Source organism: Nipponia nippon, unplaced genomic scaffold (assembly GCF_047370975.1).
Source record: "Nipponia nippon isolate SJK-2023a ecotype South Korea unplaced genomic scaffold, ASM4737097v1 scaffold_23, whole genome shotgun sequence".
Lineage (NCBI taxonomy): Eukaryota > Metazoa > Chordata > Aves > Pelecaniformes > Threskiornithidae > Nipponia > Nipponia nippon.
Genome location: NW_028262340.1, coordinates 2,427,260 through 2,450,049, shown reverse-complemented (window position 1 = coordinate 2,450,049; position 22,790 = coordinate 2,427,260). Strand labels below are relative to the sequence as shown.

General features: G+C 44.1%; 1 protein-coding gene across 1 annotated transcript; it reads right to left on the bottom strand.

Moving 5' to 3' along the window:
* Positions 1–537: 537 nt before the first annotated feature.
* MATN1 (matrilin 1) lies at positions 538–22,094 on the bottom strand. The gene is made up of 8 exons (XM_009468510.2): positions 22,007–22,094; positions 18,549–18,895; positions 10,788–11,010; positions 8,119–8,244; positions 7,416–7,829; positions 5,288–5,440; positions 2,652–2,732; positions 538–1,099 (listed from the first exon to the last, which is right to left on the bottom strand). Exons 1-8 carry the CDS (start codon positions 22,092–22,094, stop codon positions 1,050–1,052), a joined length of 1,482 nt encoding a protein of 493 aa, XP_009466785.1. The 3' UTR covers positions 538–1,049.
* Between the last annotated feature and the right edge of the window lie 696 nt (positions 22,095–22,790).

Sequence of the window (22,790 nt, the reverse complement as noted above, 5' to 3'; positions counted from 1 at the left end):
GAAGACAGGCAGCATTAGATGCTTCCAGCCCACATTGCTTTTTTGTCTTGCCAAAGTGCTGGGAATCCAGGAACAGAAGAAGAGTCTGAAAGCTGTTGACATGAACTTACTGGCTTTGAAGGTGCTTAGAGGTGTGGGATAAGGAAGGAGCTAGTGAGCATCTGGTCACCGCAGGGATGAAGGCACCGCTTCCATCGGCAGCAGCTCCAGCAGCAGTTCCCTGTCTTTTAGGTGCTAATGACATTTTGTGGCTTCAGTTGAGGACGTGGAGACCAGAGAGTTGAGGAGCAGGGACACATCTCCTGGGGCTGGTGTTAACAGTACTGCCTTGTGTTATAAGGAGCCATGGCCGCTGGCTCGCTGCGCGTTATCAGGACTTACCCAGAACAGGTCTAGCTCAGCTGCTAGTTCACTGAGACATTGTGAGAGCATTGGCTGGCTAGGAAAGCTGAGCTTTTTTTCTTTTTATATTGTACAGCAACTGTAAACCCAACTAGCAGCAGCGTCCTATCCTACCTCGTCTGCAACGCACACTCAGAGATCATTACTATATGTCACCTACTTACTGACAAATGCATCATGCTTACAATAATAAGCCGATCAGCGGTTTTGACATGTTACACTCAGCATCTGAGTTGATTTTAAGTCACTTTGACCTTTAAATTAAATTATCTCATGCATAGAAACAAAAGATGCAGAACACAGCGAGGATTCACAGAACTCATAATCAAGTACTTATTAACACACATAATATATATTAAGCTTCAAATAAAAAACAAATATTTTCTTTTTTTTTAATATATGCACTCTATACGATGCAACAAACATTAGCATGGTCTAGCTCTCAGTCACACACGGTGCTCTGCCCGTTATACAATGTCTGCTCTACTGTTATACTTCTTCCCTTTTAAACAAATGCAGGTAGACTAGACTCTTTTAAAAAAATACAAGCTGGCCATAGCACTCTGGCTGAGCTGCCCTCCTTTATAAGTGAAGGAGTTCTAGTTTTATTACATTAGGAAGGAGGGAAATAATATTGTTTGGGGATCTTAGATGATCTTGTTCTCGAGGGCTTCGATCCTCTTTGCCACAGCTTCCAGTGAGCAAGAGTTAAGGGGAAAAATGACAGTGCACATTAGTGGTTCATTGCTCGAGTCCTCCCCTGACTCGCAGAACAGATAATGAATGGAGCTACCTTGCTGGGAGCAGGTAGCAGAGGAATGCTGTCATCATCTACTCTGGCATTTCCAGAACTGTTCAGTTTAGTGAACTTTTATCAAAGCTAGAAAATGTTCATGCATGTACACACGCTCACATGCACCTATAAATTTACTATAAAAGGAAGAGTAAAAGATGTGAGAATGATTGGAGTGTGTTTTGAGTGGTTGACAGAGAATTCCTGACCTTGAGCAGTATGGGTTGCATGAAGAGTGGAGCAGAGTGCTTTCCTTAGAGTTATATAGTGTGTTGCAATTTTCTGCTCTTTTCACTAATTGCTTTTCATGATGTGCCTGGGAGCGGCAACCCACTGGGTGAGAACTACTGATTTACTCTGACCTTTTGCATAACGTAAGTCACGGATTTCACTCAATTTGAGTTAAAGAGTAGAAAATATACTGTGCAACTGACATAGCAAAGCACAGAAATGTGTGAATAAATTCGAACATGGCTTTTAAAATAATATTCTCTTCTTATTCTCAGTAATGAAAAATTTCCTTAGCCCTGTGTGAGCCCCCCCAAGGTTTCACTAATTCCTCTCCCATTTGAATCTTATCCATAACTTTTTTCTTTTTCTTGGTTCTCTTTCAATCACTTATTCATAGTCTTTGTGCAATATGACAGGACCCAGCATGGCAGAATGCAGTCCCGCAAACTCAGTTCAGATGGGATTCAGCCTCACTGGAGATGTCTGCAGTGAGCAGTTATGGGAGAGTCAGTCTCTCACAACTGAGGTTTAGACAGCTGGGAGAAATTGGACCAATCCCTCTGACTATTGGACCTATCCCTCTGACTTTATCCAGACCACCAACTATACAGCCAGAGGTGGTTTGCTGTACAAGACCCTCTTTCCCTGCAGTGCTGTGAAGGAATTTAGGCAACCAACTCAGATGTTTGCATTGTAGACATTTACTATCAGATAAAAAGGATCCCATCCATGGAGCTTTAATGACTGAGTGAATCAGCTGCATGTGTGCGGCAGTGGTTTCACCTGCTCACAGTCCAGTGTTAGTCACTGCTGCTCTCAGCCCTCACATTCTGGCCTGCTTCACAGGACCTGCAGCTTGCAGAAGTAGCAGCATCATCCCATGCATGGCCCATGCTTCCACAGTAGTCACAGTGGCAGCATTTAAGCATCCTTCTAAAAACTTACCTTGATGCCTACAGCTCATTGCTATCTTGCAATGGTTTGACACATTCTACTTTGGCTCTATTTGTTTTTTTCTACTTATTCCGTGTCAGACCAGTAGATGTGCACTCTGGTGCAAGGACTCTTCTTGTTATACATATTTATAACCCAAGTGTCTTGTTTCCCAGCTTCCCGAACACCTACCCAACCTCCTTCTCCCACATGTAGACTTTCCCCACTGGTCCCTCCAAAAAGCACAACCCAACCCACTGAGTTCTGAGCAAAGACAGCTTCCGAAGGATATATTTCCGCTGCAATGAGTCTATGAGGTCTTCTACTTTGGTCTGAAACTTCATAATAGATTTACATTCACATGGATCTTCCTCTGTGGGTCAGAATATCAAGAAGACGGGTTAATGGCACAAAAAACGGATTAAATCAAAATGACTGAAACAAGCAAAACAAAGCAATTCTTATGTTCTTTATCACAAACATGAAGGAAATCAAAATATCATTCCTCCTAATTATCTGACTGATCACTTCTGGCTTTAACCTCAGATGACTAGAGAATCTCACATTTTCTTGTTATATAGGCCAGGCTCTGTGCAAAAAACGTCTTTCCTGCATTTCCAAGTTTCCTGAAAACCCACTGAGCTCTGCTACTGATGCTTGAAGTTTGCCACAAAAATTTGCATCTGTCCAAATACAGTGCTCAAAACAATGTCTGTTTGCCAGTTTTCTTCCCAATACCATCACTGTGGTGGGCCATCCTCTTTGCTGCTCATGAACTTTTGTGAAATAAAACTTTGGAGGCACTGTTTACCATCTGAGAGTCAAGACTTGTTTGAGCTTTGCTTCAGCACTCCATTTCTTGAGCAGGTGGAGTAATGTGCATTAATCAGTTTGCTAATCTGTGTCAATAATTTACATATGTTCAAGAAAAATTAGCTTAAAGTGGAATAGGAGCAAAAAAGGGTACTGAGATGACTGGGAAAAGAAAGGAGATGTTTACAAGACCACACTGAATCAGCTCAGCTGTCTAGCAAATGGAAGGAGTAAATAAGAGAAGGACTTTTTAAGGGAAAAGACATCACTTGCACAAAAATGCAACAGGATTAAACCAGTCATGAGTAAACTAAAGCTGGATATTAAGAGAAGATTTCTAGCCATCTGTTGATAAATATAAGCTGGCACTGGAAATCAAACAAATACAAATATTTCCTTTCCTTTTTTTAAAAAACTCAAATGTTAAGTGATTTTTTTGCAAACAAGTACTTTTTCCGAAATTTATTTTTACTTTTTTGAATACAGAAGTCTAAATGTATTTGCTTTCTTGAAAGATATTTAAATACAATATGTTGGGGGTTTTCATATAGGTCGCATCATCTTGTTCTTGGAATCAACTCCTACTTTTTAAAGTAGCCATGGCAAAGAGAGTCTCTGTCTTGCAATCCTGGCTCTGCAGACACAGGACCCTGGAGGGTGTTGTCCCTCCCAGACTTCCCCAGGAGGAAAGGAAGGTCCCGTCTTTAGGAATCTGGGGAATAGGGCACTTGCCCAGCATGACCCAGGACATCTGTAGTGAAGCAAAGAACCGAATCTGATTTTCCTGAGGCAAGGCCTCTAACTTCCCAAGTACTTTTTCTCTCTAATATACACTCAGGGAGAAAAACAGATGAGTCACCTACTGCTAACCCACTAATATTTTCATGGATATCGCTTGGTTTTGGCATGAATAACAATGATAGAAATTGCAAAGAAAGGGAAAAAGGAGATTAACAGTTGGCAATGTGTGTCATTTGATCCAGTTGATGCTGTAGAGCGTCTTCGCATGCCATGAGAGCAGCGGAGGTCTCTGCATTGCGGGGGGCCATGGGGGGGCCATGGGACACTCATGGGAAGTAGAGCTGAGCTTGGCAGAGCTCTCTTGGGAACTAAATGAGCCCCATCAGAGCTGTGTGCAATGTATCTTGCTGGAAACTGGAAGGAAACTTTAGTCAAGCAGGATAAAGGAGCCTGAGCACCTGGACTCGACAAGAGAGTGTGAGGTTCCTGATGAGCCTGGCAGTGTAGCTCTCAGAAGCCTTGCAAGGTATTCAATGTCTTAAATGAAGCCTGAGTGTTTGGGATTCACTATGATCTGCCTGATCAAGCAGATGCATTGCAAAGGACGAATATTTCATAGAAAGCATATGATTCCTTCAAAATAAAAATCCAAAATAACTGTGGTAGTTTTTTTTTTTTTTTTTTAATAATTTTTAGACTGAGGTTATTTACAGGTCAATATTCTTTAACTTTTATGTTATTCTTTACCTCCTCTTGTCATGCCTGTGTCCCAGTCAGTCCTCTCAGCCTTCGCTTCAATAGGCTATCCAAACCTAGGCAACTTAGCATTCATATTGCTCAAATTTAGACACCTACGAGTCCTGTGAAAGATACTAGGTGCTTATTTTAACTTGAAATGCGTCATCCTTGTTGTGCCTGTTTGACTGTAGGAGCAGCCAGTGGTCAGCGAGCTTCAACTCAGATGTCCAATTTTGTGATGATCTTCATATTAAGCCAAATAAATCAACCCTTAGCTTCTCTTTTAAGAGCAACTCTGCCTTCCTTATCTCACTTTTGGGTATTCTCAGGACCTAGTACAGCATGAATTCATCGTTACTGAAAAGGAAGGGAGAGAAGGGGAGAAGGGTGGAGGAAAAGGGAAGGAGAAGGCAGTTTGTGAGAGGGGGAGATGGATGAGGTGTAGGGGTGGCTGTGGTTCAGGTAACAATCCAAAATGTTGATGTCTCATGATCCTTCCAAGTACCCTGCAAACTCGATACAGTGAGAACAGAGGGCTGTTTGTAACATCCATTTGAAGGGGCATTTTTGTCCTTCTGCTTCCACCCTTCAAATTCTGTGACTAAATCCCCCCTCTCCCCAATCTCGCACTCTTACCAATGCAGATTTTCATTTGCAGCTTTTTCCCGATCTTGCTGATGGTTCTGAAGTCAGCTGTGTAGAAGTAGTGCTCGGCTACTGGTTCTGAAGCAATTTCCCTCAGCTCATCCTCAACTGCGTTGCCAACTCCCACAGCAAACATCCTAAAGCCTGCGGGCAATGGGAGCATGTCAGTTGGACAGCTGCGGAGCATCTTGCTGCTCTGGTACCAAGGCCCTGTCAGTTTGTCCATCCTTGCTCACCTTCTGGGCCCACGGTCTCCACACAGCTCTGCAGATGTTAACTGGGAAACTAACGCCTTTACCCTCTACTATTATAGATTTATTTCATCGAGGTCAACCAGGGTCCAGAATATTTTTTGCAAGCAAAGTCTTACTAGAGTTATCCAGACAATGACCACCACAAAAACAATATTTTGGAGACACAAAAAAGGACAGATGATCATAACACCTTGACAGGATCATGCATCCAACTAATAGGGAAGCGATAATACGGCAAAAGGAAAGAGTGGAAGTTTTCTAAATAGCCTGCAGCCACCATTAATCAACCTATATAGTGGCAAAGTCCCTTGTGCAATGGAGACCTGTGGTTCAGCAAAATTGTAGCTGAATCTCTTTCTAAAATTGCAACTCATATAGTCTGCCAAGAGCAACCCATACTGTGAGTTAAGAACATGTCCAGGTGATGTGCTTCACTGCCAAGAGATTGATTGGCTACCTCTGGCTTAAACCTGTTTCTATTGAACTGAACTGCAGTTTTCCCATTGACTTGAATGCTGATACTAGTTAACCCTTGTTTCAAAATACTTGTCTCTACTTGTCCATGTCTAGACACTGGTAATGCTTTCCCCTTCTCCCCTCTTTGCCTTGTCTTTCAACCTCTGGATGTATCCAATATTTGTTTTTTTCAAAGTTCAACTCAAGGAACGTGTTTGGGCTCTAGTTATAAGCATCCTGTTATTTATCCCACTGAAGTCACTTATGAGCAGATGTTGGAGATTTCTGTCTAGGGACAAGAGAGGAGGAAGAAACAAGGCATAAAGTTTTATCATCACAGAGGAATAAATTCTATAAATACCACTTATAAGGACCTTTTGTTTTATAAGAGCTGAACATCCACATAATGTGTCAACTTGCTTTGTAAACATCAGCTTTTTATGTGCTCGTACCTGACCTTTATCATTATGTGCTAGCCCTTAGTCCCATCTAGTGGTCGAGACCGAAGCTGAAAGGAAGTAAAGGATTTAGCAGTTCATGAGCGTATTCACATGGGCTGCATCCATTTAGCACAGAGATGTCAGGAGACTGGGAGCTTGTTCAGCAGGTCAGCAAAAGGGCAGTTCTCAAGATATTTATACTTCACGGTGTTTAGACATACAAATATATCAATATGTAGCCATTGTGCACTTTTAATATTCCAGTAGAAGCTGAAGAAATTTTCTTATTAGTGTGTCTGGGGGTGTCTGGGATTTGGAGACGGAGTCCACAGTAAGCCCCTTAATCTGGATTTCTGCTTTGTTTATTGTTTTAATTCTTCTTTTTCTTTTTCAGGCCTTAAGGCTGATACAGCCAAGCCACACTTGGCCCTACAACTCCCGTTGTTTTCCAAGGAGCTCTCTGATGGTCATCTTTGCCTCACCGTGAGTGCCACTGATGCTGACCTGACTTTTATTACCAACATCAGACAAATTCTCAGCTTCTCCCTGCAGTTTCCTTCACATTTGTGTGAAGCATGCTAGACCAGCATGCATCCCATACCAAATGTGTGAAACTCCATCCTGCCCAGCAGAGAGACCTCCAGCAGACTTAGGTCAAAGACACACAGGGGCTGTGGGAACAAAAACCAGCTGCTGGGAAACCAATATTTGTCTGAACCCCAGCCAGAGTTGCTCCAAGTTTTTTATGAGTGTGCAAGGATAGTCAGGCACCATCTCAACAAGGTCACTCTATGGTAACCTGTTTCTATCCTAAGTAAGAGACATCTCCAGGGAAAGAGTCATACCTGGGTTGATACTAGATAGAATCATAGAATCATTAAGGTTGGAAAGGACCTCTGAGATCATCAGTCCAACCATAAGTACCTGGTCCAAGGGAGAAACAAGCCACTGAGAATTCAGGAGACCTACCTAAGTCTTTGGCTTTCTTAGCAGCATCAGTGATGTAATCTTGTGACCGTCCATCAGTGAAGACTATGCCCACCTTGGGGACCCCAGGCCTAGCTCCATTGATGATGGAAAAGGAACTGTCAATGAGGTACTTCAGAGCCTGGCCTGTCATTGTTCCTTTCTCCATGTAGGACATTTTCTTGACTGCTGCTTTGATGTCCTTCTTGTTCTTGAACTGCCCCAGTGGAAACTCCTGTCTGACAGAACTGGAGTACTGAACCAGGCCAACTTGGGCCTGTTTGTCTGACACCTCCAGCGAGTCCACAATTTGGTTGATGAATTTCTTCACCAGCTCAAAGTTCTCAGGCCGCACGCTCTTGGAGCCATCGATCAAGAAAACGAGATCCAGAGCGGATCCTGACCCACCACTGCAAGCTGAGGCAAAATACGAGAAGAGGGCAAAAGAAGACAGCAAATAAGACCTCAATTAATTATGTAGGAAAATACAACCCTAGTGTCATTTTATGGCTAATGAAATAGGTTTAATCAATCAAAACTCAAAATCAACTCAAACTAATGTTTTCAAAATAATTCTTGGTTATAAGTGCATGGTTTCCTTTTCAGCCTTTTCTGAACAGAACATGTTTATCCTGTCTCAATGCGATCCCTGCCATACCACTGCAAATCACAGCTCAACTTAGTGCAAATGAAAATCATTACATACCGCTGCAGGTCTTCCCATCACTGTTCAGCGTGAAACCCTCTTTACAAGCACACTTGTACGCTCCTGGGGCGCTGATACAGATCTGCTCACAGTCATGGTCTCCAGTGGCACACAGGTCTGACACCACTGCAAGCAAAGGTGCAGATTAAAATCAGAGACCATGCCAAGGCTTCTCAACCCAGAGCCTGCTCGGCCCATCCACAAAGCATGATATTTGTCCCATACATTCAGTGATAACTAAACCCACTCTGAAGCAAGACAAGGCAACAGAGGTCATTGCTCTCAGATAGTGACTGAGATACAAGAGTCAAGGAGAAATTTTCACAAGTCTCTTGACTCTAACGCACAGCCAGGACTAGAAATAGTCTCCATTCTGAGGGCAAAAATCATCTGTCTGTTGAGCATATCATAATATACTTCACTCTCCAAAGCTACTGGTTGAGATTTGGTTTCCAGCCTACCATATGGGCTGGCTAGTAGCCATTTTTTCCAGCTATGTAGTACAATTATGATTAGTGAGTTCAGCCCCATGTACAGTTTTCTTTTCTGGATGGGATTCATGTCCAAACATACTTGGAATTCACTTCAGAGCTACCCTCGCATGTGCAGCTTCCACATGCGCTCTCTACAAACATTTCTGCCTGCTGATCTTAACCTGGATCTGACTCCTGAGATGCTGAGCAAACAGAAGCTGAATTGCAGCAGTCTGAGCCAGCAGCCTTCGGTGACTGACAACACTATCACGGCTACAGCAATAAGGATGGAAAACAAACTCAAAAGTAAACAGATCTGGTTGAAGCAATTAGTTTACAAATATCAGGGAAATCTGTGCAGAAAACTGAGCATTTCTTGTTCTATCATAATGATGGGCAGTGGTGCAAAGTTTTTCAAAGTTAAGGGGCTTCTATTCATCATTTCAAATCATTTGTGTTCTGCTCTGCATGTATTTTGTACCACTTCTGGCCTTCCCAGTTCATATGTATGTGTATTGTGCCAGCACTGGTAGACCTTTCCAGCAGATATGTAGCTCATATAATTAGGAATATTACTAACCATGCAGATGGTTGTAACACTGGGCTCTCAGGTTGAGTTCTCTGAAGCCTACTGAGATCTTATTAGTCTAACTGGTGGCTGGATTGCCAAGGGTCTCCCTTTTTTTCATGTGTTTGTTGAGCATTATGGGAAACAGCTTGGACAGTGTTGCACAGTTCTTCCTGCTGTCAGTACCCACAAACCGTGCTTTGCAATAGCAGGTGGTGTTTGGGTACATCTCCAAGGACCGTTTTGTGCAGCTGCTTGCATAGCACGATTACCGCCCACTTGGCAGTTAATGTGGTGCTATTCTCTGTTAACTATAATAATCCTTAGCGCAGTGCTTCCCTTGGATGCACCTCTGAGGGTTTTTACCATGGGGAGAACTTTGTCATCTGCATGTTACAAATTTGAAAAGCAAGGCACAGAAAGGATTTTTTTTCTCTTTATCTTTTTGAATGACACCAATGACAGAACTTCAAAACGCATTGTCAGGCCTCTCCATCTCTGGCTGACTCCTGAATCCAGGGCGGCCAACACAAACTCCCACAAATATTCATGGCCTGGATTCCACCTTCTTGAATTTTGTCTCTGTCCCCCCTTTAGTATGTAGTATTTGTTCCCATCTTTCATGAGCTTCTGGTGCAGTGACACCTGATTATAATACACGACTCACTTTATATTCAAAATTTTCCTCCTTCCTACAAAGGAAGAAATATTCCTTGACAGAAAGCTGCTCACCCCTATAATTTTCAGCCTGAAAGTTGAATCATGAAATTTTACACCTCTTGAAGAAATTGGTCTCAGAGAGTTTTACAGGTCCATCTGCGTGTATGTGTTTGCGATGCCTTGCCATAGGCACCGTGGTACATCGCACCTTTTAAAAAGTGTTGCCACACGTCTGTGCTTCGGCAGGATGTGCATGCGAAACCCCCAGGCCTCTCTTGCTGACACATAAAATGGGTATTTATAGACCACCTCCTGCAGTCTTTTGGGTATGTTTGAAAGTAATAAAGCTTTCTCACTCCATTCACCAGTTCATGTAGGACTGAATATGTGCTTTTAGGATAGTCAGGCTCTTTTTATATGCTATGCAGAAAGGCATTAGATACTGCACCAGCCAGGAGAGTTTTCTGCCTCACAAGGCTTGCAAAAACAACGACATAGTCAGCCAAAGGCGGTTCAGCCTCTAGCAGGGAAGTGAAACCATCCCTTACTCAACTGGGAATTCAGAAGACAATACTGGTGCGGGAAATTACAAACCAGATTCTCAGAACTCCCCAGATAGGCTTAAACATAAGGACAATGATTTTAGCTATATAAAGGTCATGTTTTTCAGGTTCTTTTTCAATACCTCACATACGTGGGTCATGTTTACAAACTCTTCTGTGCCAATGAAGTCTGGAGACTTCTCTAACTAAAACCTGAAATTCCCTAAACAAAACCTGAAATTCTTGAAAGACAACTTCAAAGAGCATCTGTCTTCCATGCTGCTTCATGCTCCTGCAGACCCAAGTCCTTGGAGCAAGGAAGCAGATGGATGAAGGCTGATCGCACATACAACTTCCATGTGAAAAGCTTGCTGGCAGTCACTTGTACTTCTTGGCTAGGAACCTGGGGTTGTGGCAAGGACTTACCACAGAAAGCTTCTTGAAACTTGTGGGTCAGCTTCTCTATAACACTGTAGCTCTCCACATAGTCCACATGATCATCCAGGGGCTCGCTAGCAATTTGCCGCAGTGTGTGCATGTCCACCCGGCCAACCCCAATGGCAAAGATCTCAATGCCAGCTGCTCTGGCCCTTGCTGACACATCCTGCACTCCATCCTGGGGACGTCCGTCAGTCACGACGATTGCCACCTACACAGACGAGGGCAGAGGCAAGGTGTATGCTTGAATGGGCATTAATATCACTATTGCTTGTGGAACAGGCTGGGTTAGTAAAGAAGGTTTCACTTTTATAAAATTAAAGAAAAAGGAAATGCCACCCCCTCCTCCCCCTCTTCCTATTCTTCCTGAGATCACACAAGCCATTCTTTTTATGTGGGGTTTGTTTCTTTCTGCACTGAAAAGGTTAAACTGCCATGGACCTGACTGATTTAATTAAGGGACAACTGGTGCATCTTGCCCCTAAGGAAACCAATGTAAAGGTTTTGTTCTCCATACGCAAACTAATACTCAAGCCAAACTCTAACTATGTTCTTGAACCCCCAGCTGACACTAAGGACAACTCTGACTCAGTATGCAACTTTAAAGAATCTCAGGAAATGTAATGGAAACATCACGAGACGAAGACTTTTCCCCATTTTATACACGGGGAAGCTGAGGCAGAGAGAGGGGAAGAGATCTGCCTAAGGCCACGATGTGTGTCAGTGCTTGCCATGATTCCTGATTCCCTGTTCCACAATAAATAGCAGAGGTGAAATCCTACCCCTACTAACAAACATAAGCATTAAATTGACAGCTGGTTTAAGTGGGAACTGGATTTCACCCTGGATTACACGGAGCCCTGAACTGGTGAAAGGCCTCCAAGAGTCCTGCTCTGGTTTCTAGATTGTCCATTTTCCTCTTTATTTTTCTTCTAATAAGTGACATATTGTCACAAACCCTTCATTTTTGTTCTTTGCCAATTCATCTGCTCCTGCCACTTTTCCTTACAACTGTTTTATTGTGACATCACTGTCAACTCCAAAGCAAATGATTGGAATGTAATGCAGTATGGAGAAATATAATCAGCAGGAGCAGGTGAGCTGCTAAGCAGAAAAAACCTCCACATCATAGGCAAATACCCTCAGTAATACAGAAAGAAAAGAAGCATCAAACAAAAAAGGCAGAAAAAAATCCATCTGGCAGCAACAGTGAGTTTGAATGAGCTATCATCTGGTCATTAAGGCAGTATTTGCTGTTCTCCTCTGTGCCATATATGCTCTCCATCTTTCTAAAGATAAAATCAGACCCACCAGCTGCTCAGTTAGGACAGTGTGATGGCTGTTTTACATCCTCAGGCAGGAGAAAAGTCGTCTCGGGTAAGGTCAGGAGTGGGGTTCCCTGCCCCACGCGCCCAAGGGGCCTTGGCCATGCAGATGAAGTGGATCCTTCCACCTCTGCCCACCCTTCAGCCGAGGGATGGCTGAATGCTGCAGTCACCTGCCCCAGAGTAGTACCACAATACTAAAGCAATCTGCTGTCCTGTTCAGAGCTTTCCTTCTATGCAAAATATAGGTGAACCAGGAAAAACGTAGAGCTTTTCAGTCTGGTGCAGGTCTGTAATTTCAGGTGTTTATTTGCACTTCCTAAGGGCTACAAAATTAAAAATTCCTAGTAGCATCACAATTCTGTAACTGGCTGCTTCCAAGGGAAAAAAAAAAAATAAAAATCCAGTATTTCTCTTCTGCTTATGGCCAAAATAGGGAAAAGTGTCACCCATGGCAGATGTCAGTGTGTGTTGTAAAGGGGAATGAAAACAAAAATCAAAGATCGGCCAAAAGGAGCACTCGAGTTGTTTCTGGACCAGCAGCCAAGGCAAGGAGCAGAGCCAGCCATGCAATCGTGCTTTCTGCCAGGAGAGAGAGCCCTCGACTCAGCCGCTCAGCCGCTGGCTAAGCAGCTCTGCTTTCTGCATAACGCAGCTCTGAGATGGGGGCTGCCAATTAGAGCTTATCAAAACCCAACCTGTCAGGAGACAAGATGTATTATCAAGTAATTTCTGCGAGCAACACCACCCTACGAACAGGTTTCTGTCAGTAGCTGCGTATCTTTCTTGCAGTGTTTGTCACAGGATGGAGGTGTTGCATGTCCTCCTGGCATTTCTCTGTCTAAATAAAGTGCTTCTCCAAGTTTAATCAGTTCCTTTGGTTCTTCACGTCAGGGTGGCATCTTCACATAGGCCTGAGCCCCAGATACGACCCAGGAGGTGTCTGGTAGCAGCATCCACACCTGGATCTGGTGGGAAAGATCTTCATAATGCATCTGTGTGAAAATCTATTATAGAGCACTCACAATTCATGTTGCTTTCTGACTTGCTGTTGGAGAAAACAAAACTTCTGGGTACAAAGAGTCTGGATCAAGCACCGGGACTTAATCAGTGAACCCATGGCTAAAATGAACGTTACAGTGAGTCAGACCAAACACCAACCAGCCAGGCAACCTGTCTGTGACCGCGGCCGGGACCAGGTGCTTACAGAAAGAAGGTAAGAAATAGAACAAGTATAAAGCGATCTTGCTATCACATGTAGTTATCTTGATAATTAGGAAATTCTGGTTTTTCTTAGGATTCCCCTTCTAGACCTTTGCCCTCCCTGCCAGACTGAGGCAGTGAGTTCCAGCATGAAAAAAATACATCCTTTTGCTTTAAACCTACCTCCAAATTATTTGCAGTCACAGGATCCCTGTAATTCCCTGCGTTATGACCTTGTCTCATTTAAAAAGCTGAGAGTCCTGGTAAGTGACTTGTTTGGTAAAGAGCAAGAGACAGGTTGAAAGAAAGGAGCAACCGCTGCATCCTGGAGAGGCTGACACTGCTCTGCAGCGTAGGGCTTGTGCTGGACTCAGCAGGTAGCCATGTGAGAAGAATTAAGAAGGGTGAATGCTTTTGCTGTCTCAAATAGCTGACCAGGATCTCCAGTTTTGCCCTAAGGAAACTCAGGAACTTTTGCTTTTCAAGGTCAAAACTTTTACTCATTTTAACCACCACATTTCATTTTCCTGTGAATTCCTAACTTTCTGGATCTTTCTTGTGTTACTTCTGTCATATAGAAATCCCCTAAGTTCTCATGACACAATTTATTCTTGGTTAACTAAGACACCAGAGTATTCACAGGCATCCCTAGGTATTCATATTTCAGGGTTGCCATATGCAGGCAATCCAGCAGCTAATGAGGTAGCTATGTCTCATTATTCAGTGTATAACATGAACGTTGGAGCAGCACTGAAAGGGGAATCGGGCAGAAAGTTGAATAAGCCCTTGATTTTCTTAGCAATTTGACAATCTATTTGTTGTTCCTCCTAAAGGAAGATAAAAGTAATTGGGCACCCCTGTAGTTTTTGATAAAGCTATAAACAGACTTTACTCTGAGCTCCTGCAGAAACAAATAGTGCTTTTCCCTGTCCTGGGGTGACATTTGCCACACAGAGCACAGCAAGTCCGAATGATCTTGTGATGCTTTGACCAGTGCCCCACATGGTTGACAATCATAGCACAGATTTTCACAAGGTCTTGCTGGATTTCTGCTGTGTGAAGGAGCAAGGACCGTGTCCAATGTTTCTGGAAGCTTAACCTCCCTAAATTACTGCATGACCTATTCATCCTCCCAGGCAGGTGACGGGGCCACCCTGAGCAGCAAGAGGTCACAGAAGGGAAAAGTTTGCTGGACTTCAAAGCAACATGCAAAAAAGTAGAAAAATAACCAGGGAACCAAGGAATGCAAGTGATTGTAGAGTGTCCCACCTTGGAGGTATTCAAAGGCCGTCTGGACATGGTCCTGGGCAACCAGCTCTAGGTGGTCCTGCTTGAGCAGGGAGGGGTTGGTCAATATGATCTCCAGAGGTCCCTTCCAACCTCAACCTTTCTGTGATTCTCTCTCTTTGACCAGATCCAAAGTGGAAGGAAAGAGGTAAAAGCCTGTAGTGTTTTTTTTTTTTTTCTTCTTTTTTAATGCCTAAGATAAATAATTAAAAAGACCACTACTATTCTTCTGCTTTTTTAGATGTCCAGGAAATAAGGTTTCAGGAAGACAAAGCAACTTTAGAGTTCTTTGTACCACTGTCCACAGAAACATTGATGCTTTAGCCATGCTACTGCAGCAAGCCACTAAATAAATTTGATTTTTTTGAAGTGTTCAGATACTAAAGGCTTGCTTGGCGTATTAGCAGGGAATAACAGCTCTAGTAGTGGGATGACAGGAAACCGCAAGGATTGCAAGAGCACGTTGAGTGGCTTGTCTGGCGGCCCAGATGCAGAGTAGACAAGAGCAGGAAAATAGTGCACATGGTGTGGAAGAGATTAGTTAGATAAAGATCCAGGCATTTTCATAGGCAGCTCAGTGAAAATGTCTCTTCAATCCACAGTAATGGTCAATGCTGCATGTAAGGTGTCAGGCTGTATTAAGGAAAAAAATAGAGACTAATACTGAAAGTATTATAATAGTATTGTATAAATCAGGACTGTGTCCCAGTCCTGACCTAAACATGGTCACTTTGTCTTAAAATAGACATTGTGGAATTAGATAAAGACAGGAAAAAATAAAGATATGTGGTGAGATATCTGGGGGTCGTGAATGGACTGGGTAGCGGTCCTAGAGGAAAGTGGATCTAGAAAGATCCCATTACTTGTTCCATTTGAAAGGTAAACAATAAGAAAACCAGTGAAAGCAATGGGAGCTGCCTTCACGCAACAAGACTGGAAATCAAACCCCTCCTTTAGGGTCCTTCATTCATAATCCAAGTATCATTGTAGGTACAATGGCTGGCCATAGGTTTCTTGATTTCCTCCATCTACTGGGTGAGGATGTCTGCCCCACTCAGAGATCTGAGGGCTCTGTGGGTGTTGCTGGAGCTGTGTCAGGGTTATGCTCAGTGTGGGACCACTGGTGCCATGGAGGGCACTGGAATTACTCGTCCAGTAAGGAGCTCCTCATGTGGAAGATGGCAGATACATGGAACAGTCTTAACTCCTGTTGCTGTTCCTCTGCTGCCCTTCTTTGCTCACACGACAAATGTCAAGAATAGAATGGCTTCAGCCACCTTAGTGCCCATGACTTTTTTTTCCTATAAGTAAATCTTCTGGATTGATGACAGTAGAAGGAATGGAGCCTGGGGAAGAGCTACCTTGAGTTGTCAGGTCCCAGAGGTCACCTAATGACAAATTAGCAACTGCCTGCAATTTCTGCTGATGTGCAGCCATGCAACAACTTCCAGGTTTCGAAAGAAAACTGTGCACTGACTGGCACCCTTCACGCATCCTTATCCATCTGTAAAGGTGCTCAACAGCTTTGAATGGAAGTCTGATCACATGAGACACATCTCAGAAGCAAATGCTATAATCGCACCTCTAGTGAGAGCTGACCACCTCCAAGGGAAGGAGCAGTGTCCACCCCCTCCTGCATCGCTACCACATTTACTGTTGCACAGTGGGCAGCTACCGCTGACACTGGAAGAGGCAGGACAAGCACATCTGAACCTCTCACCTGCTTGGAGCTTCTGGCACTTCTGGACATTGGAATGAGAATTAATGGATTGAGGTGAGAAATAAGCTTTTTTGCAAGGGCGCATTGCAAGTAGTGACAAGTAAATATCTTGTTTTGCTTATCAACACTCAAGAACTGAAATGTTTCTGTGGTCTGGCATTCAAACTGTTGGGATTTCTTTGTGTTTTGTTTTTTATTAAACAGTTTTTGCACTTCAATCAGAATAAAAATTTTTGAAAAGCAGAAATAGATATTATCATCCAGATGATTTTTTTTGTTTGTTTCAGTTCAGCTGTCTGGTTTTGTGCTAAGCAATAACCAACAAAAGCAAATACTTCCTGTTACTTTTTTTTCTTCTGGTCAGAAAGGCACTGTTTGTGTGTGGCTGTGGCTGCTTAGAGGAGACCTGCAGCTCCCACACTGCTCATGTTTTCCACCGTAGGGTGCTCTGGCCAGGGTGAGATGGCAGAAGGGCTCTGCTGGAGACCTGTCACCTTCCCAGCAGCTTCCCTGGAGCGGTTTCACTGGAGGAAACATCTCTTTCCCATGGAACATCTGAAACAGCTCTTCAGTGAAGTCATCCATGGAGAAACTGGGCAGCCCTGAGCTCTCTGAGAAATTAGTCCTTTCCAAAGCCTTTTGAGAGCGGTGGGAGCAGGCAGCATGGATCGCTGCTGCCTCTCCTGTGACCCTGCGGCAGACTTAGTGCTGCTGGGAAAGCAGATGAGCTTCTCTCTCTTGAGCTGATTGCCAGTGAGACTTACTGAAAGTTTCTTGGAGTGTAATTTTTCTCCTGTTATCACTCTTGGTTTTCTTCCTATTGTGTCAAACCAGATTTAGGCTAAGAATACATAGAATTTTTCCTGCTGTGAATCCCACAATAAATGACCATATAAAGATGAATTCATTCATATTTGCAAGTTGCTTGTAGTTCAACATGGTGAGGGGCACACAAGGCGTTTAATTAGATCATCCTTGTAGGTGACAGCCTCATTTTTAGGGGTATCTTGTGAATTCCAGACCAGCAGAGCCTTCGGATTGCTGATTTTCGGAGTTGGCAGATCTTTACCAGTGCCTATTTTTCACTTTCCTGTATTTTTTTTGACTTGCCATCCCTGGACATGTCTCCATGTTCTGCTCTGCCTTCCCTAGAGCTTTACTAGCAGTGAGAGAAACGGAAAGTGACTGATGTTCCAAAAATGTTGTAATCAGCAGAAAAATCCCAGGCTTCCTTGCTCCAACAGCTGGCCTTTTGTCCAGCTGGTGGAAAGCTCTAGCTGCTTGCTAATGCCTTTGCTTATTTTTCTGCTCCAGTCTCACAGCAGAGAGCCAGTGGAGCTAGCATGGAACACAAAGGCCTAGGAAGTGTGCTCACAATGTTTAGCTAAAATACATATTGTCAGGAATATACGTTCTCCACATGCTCAGAAGAGAGTTTTCCTGATGATGGTCACTGGGCTGAGGTTTGGTTTCACTCATGGTCAAATCTAGGGAGAATCAATGAGGTATCTGGGGAATAATTTTTTAAAGACTGAGCTTTCTGGATAGGGAATATGGGTCAGGAGAAACCACGTGTAGAATTAAGCTGGCCTTATACACAGCCTTAAATGCTAAATGGTCAGTAAAGTCTGTGTACCCGAAGAGAATACCCAGAATGGAAAACATAGCCATCAGCCAGCCTCTGAAAAACTGGAAGAGCAGTGGAGGACATTGAAACAGGACTTTGCTTTATAGCTGCAGCTGAAAGGGGCCATTTCAAAGGAAACTTTCAGAAGGTTGCCTCGCTTTTTACTATGATGGATTCTGAAGGATCTCTGTTACAATATTTTGGGGAAGATGAGCATTGTTCACACCTAGCAAACCTGGCTGAGATCATCATCTCGCAGCAGTATGGTGTTGCGGGCACATTAGAAGCAGGGAGCCATGTTCCAAAGGACAGACACTCCAGGCAGAGAGGAGAGCTAGTGAAGCTGGATTAAATTTACCGCAACAAGTTTTGGCCAGGTCTGCCCAAAAGAAAGTTGAGCTTTGTTTTCAAGAAGATTTGGGAGGTTTCCACCTCCCAAAGGTTTTTCACCTTTGACAATTAACCCCTACTTGTTCCCACACAGTCAAAGCACAGAGAAAATCACCTTTCCTCCTTTTCTGATTTTTCCGACGACTCCATGATGAGCTACATGAAAGGAGTATCCAAGAAATGGATAATTTTCTTACCTTATTAAAATTGGGAGACCTCACCCTGGCCCCTTCTGAGTCACTAAAAGCCCGGCTAATGGCAAACTGGATAGCCAGGCCAGTCATAGTCCCAGTGGAGAGTGGCTCTATCCTCCGGACCGCTTGCAGGAGCCCCGCTTTGGTTTGGTAGGTCTTGAGGGAGAACTCGTTCTTGACAGCACTGGCATAATTGATCACACCCACCCGGGTGGAGTTGGGGCCCACATCCAGCCCCTCGATCACCTGGGACATGAAGACTTTGACTTTCTCAAACTCCTGTGGGCGCACGCTTCGAGAGCTGTCGATGATGAACACCAAATCGGTGGGTTTGGTTCTACACAAGGTGCCTGGAAAGGATAAAGTGGGAGGAGAAAAATAAAAGAAGAAGAAGATAAAACTATATTAGGAGGGAGAGGATGGTCTTAGAGCAGTAGCTGAGGCTAGAGGACCTGCAAACTTCAATCCTTTCTCTGCCTGTCTCAGACAGGCCCAGTGAGACCACTTTAACCTAATAGTTCTACATGTTCTTTTTCCTTTCATAGGAAAGTGTCTGTAAGAAAAGCACGGTTACCAGTTGACAACATGTACTTCTGAAGGAGCGAGCTGATGAGATACCAGCGCTGCTCTTGTGGGAGCAGGTTACCCACTCGTAACCCCAGGCTATTGCTAATGTCTACATGAAACTTAATTCACGTATGGCAGCATGGAGGGAGGAATAAAGCTGTGAACTGAAGCCTGTGCATGCACTTCTGCATCAAACAAAGTCTCAAAAGGAGTTACCGCCTTTTGGACACGGATAAGCAATCCACATGGATATTAATTAATGAGATTATATCTTTGTCATGCATGACCAGAAGCAGGCATGAAACTCAGCAGTTCTGACTCAGTTGTGAATCAAGATACCCAGATTAACTAACCAACATAACATGAACCAGTCTCGTGTTTTTTAGCTAGTGGCACTAATAATGAAATACTGTAACACAGCAAAGAACAGCGCTGGTTTATTTCTGTGAGCTGGTGAGGGAGAATACAATAGAGAGATGTAGAACCCTGTAATTGATAGTTAATCTCTACATCCCCATAGTAAGATATGAATGATTGTAAAAAGTAAATGGTATAAACAGGAAGCATTAGCAATGCAAAGAGCCGAGTTTTTTTTTTTTTTTTTTTGCATTTCTGTTTAATGCTGTTTTCCATCCTAATTTTCAACTGTGGCAAAACATAAAAAGGACTGGTATTTTTTATGATTTTCTAAATGAATTGTCCCATTTTCCCCACCAGATCTATAGCATTCTGTTCTTTTAATTTTTTTCTGTCATTTAGCCTGTCTCTGTAGGGGCATCAAGTGCTCTGTTAATATTTGATTTCCGCAGAGAGGGACGATATAGGTTATCTCATAAAGGAGATTTCTGCGGACAGATTTTTAAATGTGAGCTTTTGGGCCAACAAATCTGTTCCAAATTATGACATAAATATTATAGCTAGTCCTCAGTGTGAAATCTAATGGACCTTTCAGTCTTTCAGACAGATGAAAATAAATACCCTGTGATATATCCATAAAGGATATAATCAGGTTAGTTTCCTGAGAGATACTAATGCTGAATTTGCTTCTAGCTCCCAGAAAGGTCTCTCTAAAAGATGCTGTGTGTAGAAGGGAAGCAGGCAGTGGTTATTTTGTCAGATGCTCTAGTTTCCACTAAAATGCAATATAACCTTTTCCCATGTGGGTGACTTTCACTTTGCCACCATAATTCATTGCAGAGGAAGGAAAAACTCAGTTGGCGGTCTGTCTACAGTATTGCAAATCCCTTTACCAGGGGCTGATTATGCCCATTTTACAGGTGAGAAATGAAGGTATAGAGAAAGGCTCAAATTCTTGCAATCAGTTCCTCCAGAAATAAAGTGCAGATTCCCCTTAGCCACAGTAGCTAATGAATCACCTCTGCTTTTAGTGACAAACCAAGGAAGAAAAGTTTTTTTTTTTTTTTCCCCTAGAACACTTGGAGCCAATAGAAGTTTTGAAGTATATTTTCTTTTTTTGCATGGAAGCTCTATGATTTTGCCCTAAATATAATTTTTAACCTCTTTTTATGACAGTGAAGTAAGTTTCAGGGAAATGAAGAGAAAACAGGAGATATCAGATGGGAGCTTTGGGATTTCAGCCTGTCTGGTCACAGCCACTGTGCACATGTCAGGGTCTGCAGGACAGGCCTTGGTTATCTCCAGGAGGTGACAGTCAGGCACGCTTGCTCTGAGTGGCATCTTAACTCAGCATAGTTTATTTTAAAGTTGAATTAAAGCAAAAATAAAATCCTCCTCTGTTTTTAAAAATGTCCACACTTGAAGTTATTCAGGAATAGCTGAACTTCATGCACTGATTTAGCAGAAAATATCTCTTAGGGCATCTTTGCCATATGCGTTAGAAGAACAGGAAACGTGCCTAGTAACTCGGAATTAAAAGGTGTTTATTTTAGAAATAGCAGTTGCTCATGGTAGGGCTGAGTTGAATGACCGGTCTGTTTAGTTTCCTGACTTCGGTAGCGCTCAGCGGTTCTGCAGCAAAGATAACTCTCCCAATTACTAAGGAGAAACTGGTCAGTATAGCAGAAAACTCCGGTTCATAAGCAACAGCTAAGTCTGCAGTCACTGTCACGCCCGTTTTACAACTGTCAGTCTGCCCTGGTATATGCATTACGCATCATCATAAGATCATTCAAGCATTTTTAAAACACAGCAGTAATTTTTGCCTTGGCCACCTCTCCTGCGATGAGGTCCCCAGGCTGGCTGGAGCCCCCAGCAGCATCCTGCCCCGGCAGAGGAGAGATGCTTCCTCGCTACCACGTACGTGCTTGACACTAATTGCAGACTAGGAGTTAGAGAGCGTGCAACCTCAAAGAGCAGGCAGCTCATCTGTCTGGCTGCTCTGCAGCCCACTTGGAAAGACAAACAGAGCAGGATTTTGCTCAAGAACAGATGAAGTCAAACCTAGGACAGGCCCATCCTCAGCAACCTGGCCCAGACCTTCCTGCTCGATGAGGTTAACCAGAGCTCAGGATGTCTGGCCAGCTCCTCCTCAAGCTCCCAGTAAAACCAGCCCTCTGCAGAGCTGTGGGGCGGAGAAGGTAGAGGAGAGCCCTTCTCCTGCCTGGGCCTCCTTCAGCCAAAAGCAGCGAGCCCAAAGGCTGATGCTAAGCAGGGCACTGGTGCTGACATGATGCCACTTTTGCTGTGCCTCTGTACAGACCTCCCACTATTTCTCTAAAGCAATGCAACAGGCAGAAGCAAAGACATCTCCAGGCTTTGCTGCCTTGGGAAAATATTTGAGAAAGCTCCTTTGCTTCCCTGATTGATGTTGGATGTTTCTTTTTCCTTCATCTCCTTCCCAGTCCCGAAGCAGGCTGGTGGCAAGGAGGCAGAGGACTGACACCATGCATCTCGCCGCTGAGCTCCCCACTTACCTCTCGGCTGCGGAGGTGCCCCGCAAACTCCGTAGCTCTGAAGGAGAAGCAGCAAAGAGGTCAGCAAGGCAGAGAAAATCCTGTCCATGGCTGTGGAGGAGCCGGAGGCTGGATGCAGAGTGGCAAGCAAGAGCCTTGGCCCGGAGGTATTAACCTGCCCTTCCTCGGGGAGGCATGGGGCCAGCCCCTGACACGTGTGAAGTGCCAGGGCGGGGGGGGGGGGCACTGAGGGGAGAGGGACAAGCAAGAAAGACTAGGTGAAAATATTGCATGAAGGTGGGGAGGGGGAGGATGTCCAGCCCTGCCAGCCCCCAGCCCCTCCACAATGGCTTCATTGCTCGGTGAAGGGCATGGGAAGCTATAAAGAGACCCGCAACGGCGTGGTATGTGGGGAATCTGGGAGCATAACAGTGGGACCAGTGAAACCAGCCCTGGGGAACTGGGGTTAACCTGTCAATCACCAGCTCCCATCTGCAAATCCTGGGCTTTGCCACAGTAAGCAAACGGTCTGCAGTGTGTCAGGCTTGTGTCCTTCCTGCAGCAAAGCCCAGGGAGAGGGTGGGGGACGGGAATAGGGTCACACAAATCATCTCTCAGTCCCTGCATTTGCCAAGCACAAGGCTGGAAACCAGCCTGTGGGATCGGGGGGGGGGCTTCGCTTCCTTGGCTTAATTTGCAGGCGAATTCTTGGTCTCAGGAGGAGGGGAGAGGAAGAGGAGAGCAAGGCTTGGGGAGGCACGGACAAAAGCGCGGGATGGAGAACAAATTTCTTCCTGCGGGAAAC